The 10,693-nt window shown below is 54.7% G+C and overlaps 3 protein-coding genes across 3 annotated transcripts; 1 reads left to right on the forward strand and 2 right to left on the reverse strand.

The window, feature by feature from the left end:
• Positions 1-665: 665 nt before the first annotated feature.
• Positions 666-2,843, reverse strand: H6S33_012326 (uncharacterized protein; the record flags this gene model as incomplete). Its single annotated transcript, XM_044844131.1, has 5 exons — positions 666-1,109; positions 1,183-1,776; positions 1,833-2,091; positions 2,156-2,638; positions 2,698-2,843. 5 exons carry the CDS (start codon positions 2,841-2,843, stop codon positions 666-668), a joined length of 1,926 nt encoding a protein of 641 aa, XP_044694975.1.
• Positions 2,844-4,859: 2,016 nt separating this feature from the next.
• On the reverse strand, positions 4,860-6,626 carry H6S33_012327 (uncharacterized protein; the record flags this gene model as incomplete). Its single annotated transcript, XM_044844132.1, has 3 exons — positions 4,860-6,104; positions 6,175-6,372; positions 6,432-6,626. 3 exons carry the CDS (start codon positions 6,624-6,626, stop codon positions 4,860-4,862), a joined length of 1,638 nt encoding a protein of 545 aa, XP_044694976.1.
• A 276-nt stretch (positions 6,627-6,902) lies between these two features.
• On the forward strand, positions 6,903-7,924 carry H6S33_012328 (uncharacterized protein; the record flags this gene model as incomplete). The annotated part of the gene is made up of 3 exons (XM_044844133.1): positions 6,903-6,999; positions 7,104-7,441; positions 7,517-7,924. The coding sequence occupies 3 exons, from the start codon at positions 6,903-6,905 to the stop codon at positions 7,922-7,924; spliced, it is 843 nt and encodes a 280-aa protein (XP_044694977.1).
• Positions 7,925-10,693: the final 2,769 nt, after the last annotated feature.

A 10,693-nucleotide genomic window follows, 5' to 3' on the forward strand; every position in this document is an offset into this window, starting at 1 on the left:
ACATGGCGAGTGAGAATTCATGATCCAAATTAAGCACCATTTAATATGCACCCCCTCTGCTACATACTCCGGAAAAGGTATATTATTTCTCCGTAACGCGATCCTAAACTGTAGTTGTAGCTATAGCTTCTAGTATATACGTATGCCTGTTGGTGCGTTTGTTTAGTTTGTCTGATTTGGCGGACTTAGGGGATCTTTGGGTAGTGTAGTGTATGTATTTGTTATGTGTGTGGTAGTATGTATTACCATGGGATTAGATAGGTGGGACGGAATGGAATGACGGTTACAGTGAGGGCTTGAGACTCTCTGTATATGCTGTTTTTGCTAGGAAACAGCGAGGGCACGGAAGTCTGGTGTGGTGATCTACTGGTCTCTAATGGGTTGGATGGAAGTGGGAGAGGTTTTTTTTCTTTTATTTTTTTTCTATCTTTTATTTTACTGTAATTACCAGGGCGCTATAACTAGATGTATGGACTAATTAAACTAATTGCTAAGCTACAAACCCCATATATCCCCCCAATTCCCTCCCGCCGCCTCCTCCCCGACCAACATACAGTCCCCGCACCCTATTCTCCACACCACATCCACACCCAAAACCAAAACCAAAACCACAACTCCATTACCCCAAACCCCCTCCCATCCCATATCCCGCCAAGCACCCCGCCCTACTTAACCCACACAACCCTCATCTCCGGCAACACCACCCCCACCGCCACCACGGCCACCACATACCCGGCAGGCACAAACGCGCCCTGCAAATCCGCCCTCCCCACCAGCCACCACACCGCAAACACCATCGTGGCGACCCACACGGCCAGTAGTAACATCAGCAACCTCCACAGCGACAGCCCCTCCCCCGGCTGCAGCCCCCACCCCTCTGCGCGCGCCCCGCGCTCCAGCCGGCCCGCGACGCGCTTCGGCAGCAGGTCGAGACAGTAGGTGGCGGTACCCGCGCACTCCGGGGAGTCGAAGTAGTGCATCAGCTCTGTGACGGGCAGGGTGGGCGGGCTGCGCGGCGGCTTGGGGTGGTAGTCGTAGTCGGGGTTTTCGGGCGGGGGGAGGACGCCGGATTCGTGGCAGTCGACGAAGTCGAGGTAGTATTGGGTGAACTATATATGTCAGATGTCAGCATTTACCGTCTACTGTACTACTTTGGGATAAGGAAAGATGGGGAAGACATACTCTGACGAATCTGATCTGGACCACGACCGAGAGGCTGCACCAGTGCCACCAGCCACGAACCCGCCTATGCTCGCCGCGGAGGTTACGGAAGAATTCCTGGTCGTTCTTGAAGGTACCGCCGCCCAGGTGGATGAGCACCGTTCTATGCCAGCTCTTGCGCATACAGCAGAGGATATAGGTGCCGATGCCAAGGCTAGGCCTACCAGCCAGTGCGGGTTCTGGCAATTCCGTGTCTTGCCGCATCGGGGGCGTGTTAGGTGGGCTGGGTGGGCATACTAGGCGTTCCGAGGGAGGCTGTCTGGGGGGTGTCTGGGGGCCCTTTGCAGTTTGAGGACGGCCGGGGTCATGGCTAGGTGGCGGGGTTGCGGGTGATTTCGGGGGTGGCTTGGTGTGTACCTGCTGGCCGACCTGTGCACCTGCTGGAGGTGGAGGGGCGGTAGTGGTTTGGGGAGGCGGTTGGGGAGGTCCGGGTTTTTTGAAATTGTTGAAACCTGTACCGCCCCGCCCGCCCCTGCCCCCGTATGAAGACTGGGGACGCTGGTAGCTCCCAACGGTGTCGTTGGGGATCACGCTTGATAGTGTGGATCCGCATTTCTAGAGAGTTGTTAGCACAGTGCTGTTGATCCCAGAACCCGGCAGAGGGGACCTACGCATTTCCAGGACATCCGTGTCAGACCAGATATGTGGGGATGGACCGGCGGTCTCAGAGGCCACCAGTCTAGTTGTGTTCCCATCTTCCGCTCCAGCCAGACCCCGAACAGATCGAAATGAGACAGGTGATATGGGTCAAACTGTATCTCGTCCTCAGGCAAATCATGATATTCATGTTCGATCTCTTCACCTCTATCAATATCATCAGGAGGATCCTGCTCCAAGACGGCTTCCTTCTCGGCGTTTTGTAGTGGACACCTGTTTACAGTTTAGTAAGTACGTGCACAGACACCAATTCACAGGCCAGGGTCATAAAACTCACTCCTTAGTCTCCAGCTCTACTCTAGAATCTCTCCGGATCCAGAACTGAATCGGCGGCTCCAGCAGCCCGTCCGACTCCATCCCATAATCCGTATCCTCCCCCGTGCGGCCCCCCGCATCCACGCCCGGCCCCTCCGCCATCTCGCCAATATCCTTCATCGTCTGTTTCCTCTGCCCCTTCCAACTACGGGCGCCTCTCCGGTCGTGGTTGCCGATGTCCTGCCCATGGATCTCGCGCAGATGCACCAGGAAGTTGCGCCGCTTCTTGAACCCGCCATACCCATAACTCTTATTGTCGCAGTCCGCAAAGCAGTCGATCAGCCCGTATGCGTTCCGCTGCCACTGGAACCCGGGGAGCGCACGGAATGCATGTTGATCGCTGAAGTCCGTTGTGCTGGTGAGGGAAGTGGTGGAGCTGGTTGGCGTCAATGGCGGGAGTTTTGAGCCGGCCTCGTGGGGGAGCTTGAATAGCCCGGTGAGTGAGCTACTCAAATGTTAACACGTGTAGCTATAGCAGCACCAAGAAAGAATGGACAAACGTACTCTGGACGTATCAGTTTTGTAGATGTAGATGTCGTTTTCGCAGATGGTGATTTCGATCTTGATTTCGCCGGCCGTGCAGGCAATTTGAGGTCTGATGATGTACTACTTTCTCTGCTCTGTTTGCGCGACTTTATGGTGATGCCCATGACGATTCTGAGCAGCGAAGTTATATGGATTTCAACAGTACTAGGGATGAGTACAATTCTTTGGAGGTACAGGGAGGACGCCCCTACCTGGAACCGCCTATATGGATTAAATTCCTCTTGCCTTACTCACAGGCCGGTCTGGCCGACCAGGATGGGCCAAGAAATGTCAATGGGGCTTAGCGAGCTGATAGCACTCCTCAGGCAACGGTTCCCAGAAGCACCATTGGGAGCAGCAGTCTACCCGCCCAGATGACATCTCGAAACAGGTAATGGCGTGTGGGATCATGTTGGTTCCCCTGATTTCTCAGCACTGCCCAATGACTCTGAAGAGGCTGAGGAGGTGCTGCAGTTATTGCTCATCGGTCGATAACTTATAAGCGACCCAGTGAAAATGCATGATCCGCAGGGCAATGCATGGGTGGCGGTTGAATGCCGATATGTGGTATTGTATGCAGTCCCTGGCACTGTGTGGAGGAGATGAAGAATAGTTTTGTATGTATTGTATGTAGGTACGAGGAGGGGGATTGATTGACTGTTTTAATACAGCGTGTGGTAAAATTAGATATTGTAGAAGTATGAGAAGAGTCCTAAATTGGCCGAGTCAGCCACTTAAACCCTAATTCTTGTACCTCTCGCTGTATCGCTATTACTGGTGACGTATGTACATACGTTTTTCTAGATCTTCCATGCTGCCATGTCTTTCGTCTACAGCGCCCAAAGTAGAGCAGTCCCGTCTCCACACTCTGCTCTCCTCTCACACACTTACTAACCCGCAGCAACAGCAATAGCGCGCGGAGTAGCCAGATGCGCGCAGTCTACTAATTACACCCAGACCCGTTGGGACAGATTGTTGGGCCAGCTGTTAAAACACGCTGCCAAACCTAGCCATAGGTTTTAACCAACATCCTTACATCCCATCCTCGAACAAGATCAAAGGCCGGAGACAGAGACAGAGACAGAAACAAGCCTCGACGAAACCGCCTGCAGAGCGCATGCCCCGGCAGAGCCTCCGGGAATCATTGACCTACCGCCAAGGAGCTCGCTCCCTTGCACACTCCCGCGCCGCTCAAGACATCTCTACACACTCAAACCAGCGCAACCCGACGTCAAGTCTCGCAGAAACATGTACGGCGTCCTCGTCATCTTGAACCGGAGGGGGCCCAGCTATCACAACGGCTACTTCTTCCTTGTCTCGGTGAATGAGCGCTGGTATACGAATGGCTAGATAGGCCGCTCTCGTGATCGGGTATTACAATGGACCAAAGGCTTTACGGCGTTAAATGGGCCGGGCGTATTGTCTCCTCGTCCGGTCTGTGCCGGAGGGAATGGGCACCAAACGTCCCGGGTAGGGTCTTACTTATCATCTCGATACCCCCGGGCCAACCGATATCTAACTCGGCCCCCCGGGCGCGGGAAAGAAAGAGAAACACGAACAGCGCATACAACTGGCAACCAGAAACCAGTCTCTACCGGCAAGCCCTGAGAACATCGGCGAATGAGCTACCCCGGGTTGAATGCACTCCGGAGAGTGTTTAAAAACTACGTGTCAAAAAACTAAAAACCAAGATCACAGGCAACATCGCCGAATAAACCACCACAATAGCAAGAACCAACCAGATCTACCGCAGAAAGTGGTTAAGAAAATTATACTAGACTATAGGCTGGTCTATCCTAGCCAGAGCTAATATTTAACTGGCCTTGGCACTCTTGGGTCCGGCCCGCGGGCATGCACACAAAAACCAGCACAGCGATCATTGGCTCGGGAGTCACAAGTGGGATTACAACGGAACGGCAGAGTACCAGCACACCCAGCCATGTGTACCGTGTGCTACAGTTATACATATAAGAGCCATAGAGATAACATTGGGGCAGACTAACTGTATTGGAGGAATTCCCGGGGAAAGAGAGGGTCCACGCCCTTTAATTACAAAACTAACTATTCCTAAACGCCTGGTATCTATTTACAAATCCCGCTACGCAGGCCCAAATCAAAAACGCTAACAAACACAGGAACACTCAATTGCCGCTCCCCACAGCTACAGCCGCAGCCACCGGCACATCCTCATCCTCCCCACTTCCATCCTCACTCTCACTCCCACTCACCTCCGCGCCCGGCCTCCTCGGCTCCTCCCCAACACGCCCACCCTCCTTCCACCGCCTTCTCTCCACCTCCCACGCCTTCCACGCCTCCACCTCATTCCCCCTCCTTTGCCGCCCCACCGCCTTCTTGTGCCTATTGCTCCTCACATGCACCCTCCACTGCTCCTCCCCCACGCACACCGTCTCACACACCTTACACTCCCTCGACTCCGACCACCCACCCCTCCCTTTCCTCTCCGCGCCCAGCACCTCCTCCGCCAGCGCCCCCAACCCCCGTGGATCCGGCAACCCCTCCCCCGCCAGAAACGCCCTCGCAATCCCGACGCCCGTCGGGCACACCGTCGCCGCAAACTCCTCCGGCGACGTCGAGTCCAGCAGGAACAACGCATCGTCGCCGCCCAGCGCAGGGATAAGCTTCTGCCGTATCCACCGCACCTGCGACTTCGCATACTGCCTCGTCGCCGTCTTCATCCCCTCCAGCGCCGCGTCCAACAGCGTCCCCAGCTCCCTCCTCACCGCCGGTTCCAGGTCTTGCGTCTCTTCCTCCCCGCCACCAATCCCATACTCCACCCCCAGCTCCGCCCTGCGCCGCATAAACGGCAGGAACTCCTTGAAGCCGATACTCTGCCATATGCCCGCGGTTGCATCGACGGCGTCGCCCGCCTCGTCCCACAGTGCCTTCATCTGCTCGATCTCGTGCGCCATGCCGCGGCTCAGCATGGCGTCGACGCGGTTATCGAGGCGGGCGCGGAGGGCGGGTGTCGACGCGTGGACCCAGAGGAGGAGGGCGCGGTAGGGGGAGTGTGGGGTTGGTTGCGCGGCGTAGAGGCTGCTGGGGGGTTGACCGGTGGTGTAGTAGATTGTGAGGGAGCGGAGGATCTTGCGGCGGTCGTTGGGGTGCCAGTGGGAGGCGATGGTGGGGTCGATGGTGGTGAGGTGGGCGTGGAGGGTTGCGGTGGGGGTGGTGGGGTCGCTGATGAGGGGTGGGAGGGCGGAGGGGGTGGAAGGGGTGGCGGGAGTCTCGGGGGTAGAGGTAGAAGTGGAGGTGGAGGTGGAGGTAGAGGTGGAGGTGATGGTTGTTGGGTGCAGGAGGGATTGGATGTAGTAGTGTGTTCCGCCGACCAGTATCGGGACCTTATTCCGCGCGTGGATCTCAGCTATCTACTCACCCCAGCCCAGCCCGGTCAGCCAATCCAATCACACCCCGGAAAACAGCCAATGTGAGACAAACGATTCTCCCCGCCTCACTAACAAACCTCCCCACCTGCCATGCATCACGCACACCCAACACACCCAGCAAATGATGCGGCACCCCGCGCGCCTCCTCCGGCGTGATCTTGTTCGTGATGATGGGCAGCCCCGCGTACATCTGCATCGCGTCGGCATTGATGATCTCGCCGTTGAGCGCTAGAGCAAGATCTACCGCAAGCTGTGGTGTGCATTTTAGTACCCAGTTCTCTGGGGTGTGAGACGGGGAGGGAGTGGTACGTTTGACTTTCCGGTGCCCGTGGCGCCGATGACGGTGATGAGCGGCGGGCGGGTGTCGGTTGCGGAGGTCATTCTGCGTACGGGGGTGAGGGTGGGTGTGAATGTGAGTGGTTTAGAGGAGAGGCGGAGTAGCTGTAGCTGAATCTGTAGGAGTGTTTTTGTTTGTGGTTGTGAAAAGAGGCGGCGGAGATGCATAAGAAGGTTCTCTCCTCTCATGTAAATAGCAGTGAAAATAAAAAGCAATTGACGCAAAGGCTTTTCCGGGGCTCGTGTAACGTGCGCGGGGTCAATGACCGTCCGGGTAAGTAACGCAATGCAACGCGGTGTCAGTGTGACGTGGGAACCTTGGGAGCTTTGAGCCTCACTCGCACATACACCTCACCACAATTTCATAACTCCGCGACTCACGACATCTCAACTATCACGGCTCGCAATTCTCACAACCACAACTCCTAATATTATACAAGCGCAATGGCAAACATCGACCGCCCCAAAACACCCCTCGACGAAACCCTCTGGCGCGACCAAGCCTGGTACCGCACCTGGGGCCCCCTCACCCCATTCACCGGTACCATCCCCCACTAACCCCCCCCCCCCCCAAACCCTTCACCCTCCCTCCTCCCTCCTCCCTCTTCCCCCTCACCACCCCACTAACCCCCCACCCACACACAGTAATGGACTACTTCCGCCTCTCCACCTTCTTCGACAACACCTCCAACAACGGCACCCTCTTCCAACAGATGCAATTCCGCCCGGAGATCCGGCAAGAGCTCGCAACCCCCGACCTGTTCAACGCGCGGCTGCGCCGCATGACGGGCGTCGAATACATGCTGGCCACAGGCTCGTCCGACACCGGTGTATGGGTGATCCGGAAGCAGCTGCGGCGCGGCGTGGTGCGGGCCGAGGATGGGCAGGAGGTCGAGGATGTGAGCGTGCTCGCGACGTATTATGTCGTCGGCGAGAACGTGTTTATGGCGCCCGCCGTGGGGGCGGTGTTGATGAACCGCATGGTAGGCTTTTTCTGTCTGCTTCTGGGAGGGGGGTGTGGGAAGGGGGCTAATGAAGGGGGGTGTGGGGGAGGATAGTTAACCGCCATCACGGCCCTCCGCAGCGCCCAATCCATCGCCGCCGGCATCGCCGAATACCGCCCCGCCGGCTCCTCTGCCTCTGCCACCGCCGCAGACAAAAAACCACAAGACAGCAGCACCAACAACAATAGCGGCGCTGTGGGCGGCAGCAGCGCGAAAGAGCTGCCGAGGGCGCTGGCGCTGCATCTGAAGTACCAGGGCGAGTACATGGACGACCATGCGCCGCTGCTTGGGGACCCGGGGAGCTTTCTGCAGAGCGGGCCGGCGGCTGGGGGAAGTGGGGGGGCGGCGGGAGGAGGAGGGGCGGGAGGGGGTGCAGTGGGGGTGGGGGGCATGGGGAGGGGGAGTAGGAGTGGGACGCCGGCGGGGGAGAAGAAGGAGGTGGGGACGCCGAGGCGGAAGTAGTGCGTGGGGTTTATGGGGTGGTTTGGGGGGTTTGTGTTTTTAGGAGTTTTTAGGTTTTTTCTCTTGTGTTCTGGGGTTTTGTTTTGTTTGATGTGATCTAGCTACATGTAGTGAGTAATTCTTAGGCGCTAAACACAGCGCGGCTGTCTACAGTATCGTACAGTATAGCGAGTGCCATACCATATCCCAAAGCTCTAGCTAGCTATACACCATCTCCTCCCGCCAGAGTGAGGATAAAATAACAGGTAATTAACGCATTAATAAACCTCCCATTATACCCAAACGAAACACATTCCTCACAACCCATTAAAGCTCCCCATATGCCCCCATCTCGGCGAAACCCGCTAGACACCCCATCCAGATGCACCACAATCGGTGGGTGGCGGTAAATCAAGCATATCCAACCCCCTATCCTACTCTACTTTATACTACCCTACCCTGCTCTATATACCCTGTGATGTTCAGCCCTGTAGCTACGTTACGCGGCCCTCATATATGCGCAATATGCTTCAATAAATGAGGAAGTCAATCAATCACGAGAGGAAGAATGGAGAATGAAGAAAAAAGCAGAATGGGTTTGTATAAGGTGGAGCGGAGTGATAACAGACCAATCAAGAACTATTCGTTACCAAGAGTCGAGAATCCGAGTGATATTTCATGACTGGCTAATACAGAGCATACAAAGCTCTCTGAACTCCCAGCGCGATTGAGAATCTACACCCCCCCAGGAAAGAGTACTTAGAAATCCGCTCTCTATTTCCCAGTGTTCCTCATCATTCAGGCGCTTTTTTGAAGTCCACAATATTACTATAGCATAGTATCCAGCACCAAAAAGTGAATTTTTTTAAAAATAATATTCTGCCGCAAAAGAGATTCGAACTAGCAACACCTCGTTTCGATCGAGGGACCTCCGGGTTATGAGCCCGGCGCGCTTCCGCTGCGCCATGTTGCTATAGCAGCATTTGTCTTTTGGGCAACTTTCAGGCCCGTCCTAACCCTTGGAAGGATAGCACAAGACGGAAGATGCGACAACAGTATTGAAATCTGTTATGAGCAACAGTGGCTGGCAACGTACCCAGCCGGTTAAATATTTTTCCAGCACTGTTCATCTCTACTCCCACATAGACTCTCTATACAAAAAAAAGAAAGAATCCAGGTAACGAGCGGTTTCGGTCACCACTTCCCCGACTGCAAACAAAAAGACACGCTGCCTCTGACTCTCTCTACGTGCCAGAGCAATTGATCCGGCGGTGTCAGGGGGGAAGTTGCTGCTTTTGGAAAGGCACAGTCACGATCGTATGTTCAAGAGACGGGGGGATGCGAAACACAATTCATACTTTAAAACACAATATATGGATTTTTTTTTCAAATTGAAGCACCTGCGGGTGTATTCACAAGCACACAATATACGTGTAAATGTAGAAATCAAGGGATCGAAGGCCAGCGAATAGAGAGAGTATGAAGTCGGCCGACCATATTGTGAAACAAACCAGCAGACGGCGGTGAGCGCTCTCCGCCGGCCGCGCATCAAAAAAAATTATTTTTCCACCATGACGTCTGCCACGGCGCTCTGCCCCCAACGCGTTCGTTTCCCCTGATCGGCTCCATCTGCTAAGAGATCCCACCCGCAAAACAAGCTCTTAACTGCCGTCCCTGTGGCTGGATCCAGGGGAATGCCGAGGTGCTGTGAAATACGCGCGTTCTCCGTTGAGAAGTTGAACTCGAGGCTGGCAGGGCTAAGCGATCTCGGTTTCCTTTCCGCACTTGGGAGGTTATTCGAGTTAAACTCTTGGGCTTTTTACTGCTTCCGACCGATGGCACCCCTGACAGGGCAGCTAGCCAGGGTGCGATAGAGTGCCCAGAGTTTATTCCAACCTCTTGGCGGATCCTACTTACATGTAGCTGCTCAGTTACAATTTGCTTGCTGCGTCAGAAGCATCGGTTTCAAAAGTCCATGTCATGTCGGCCCCGAGGTACCCTCCCTCCGTCCTCCCCTAATAATGAAATCTCCTTCTAGTAGCTACATGTAGCTACGTACTCCACCTCCACCACCGCCGCCGCCAGGAATGGGGGATGAAACTCGTCTATTCTATCTTAATGCCTATATGCATTTTTCTAGATACCGTGGAGATGGGAACTTGTTGATTCGATCAGGTCCCCTAGCTATTTAGAAGGACCAGGCATGTCGGAATACATGGGAGCTACTTCCAACGCATGTTGGGAATATATTATAGGGGAACAGCAATTCAACAATTCGGATTCAACCCATGGCGCACATATTGTAGGGCGCTGCATACATCATATCGTGAAAGAGATACCTACACGTAAGTATGGAGGCTTTTCTTCAGCCAGCCACCAAAAGCTTGATTACGAGTTCATGATATATCAAGTACTCAACCAGTTAGGCAGCGATAAACAAGCCTCTAGAACTTCCACGGGAAGTTCCTATCGCCTGGGTGGATACCTACCTCTCCCCAAAGACTAGATCAAGAGGTCGCGGCTTCAGAGTACTAGGCTTCCCGGGTTCCTAGAGTAAAGGGGATCGATCTAGGTATTGACCAAGCGACCAGCCAATCCAGAGCTCGACATTTCCCACCATGATACTCCGAGTCTACAAGTATTGACGGGGTGGCCAATCGGGTTTATTGCATATCGATTTGACAGCCGTTGCTATGCATATTAAGAACGACGTCGAACACTGCAACGCGTACGCACTCTACCTGCAGCAGGTGTTGTTAGAAATTATAGGGTTTGAAAGCCTTGGCAAGA

This window comes from Morchella sextelata (genome assembly GCF_020137385.1).
Source record: "Morchella sextelata strain SCLS chromosome Unknown scls_8, whole genome shotgun sequence".
Classification (NCBI taxonomy): Eukaryota; Fungi; Ascomycota; class Pezizomycetes; order Pezizales; family Morchellaceae; genus Morchella; species Morchella sextelata.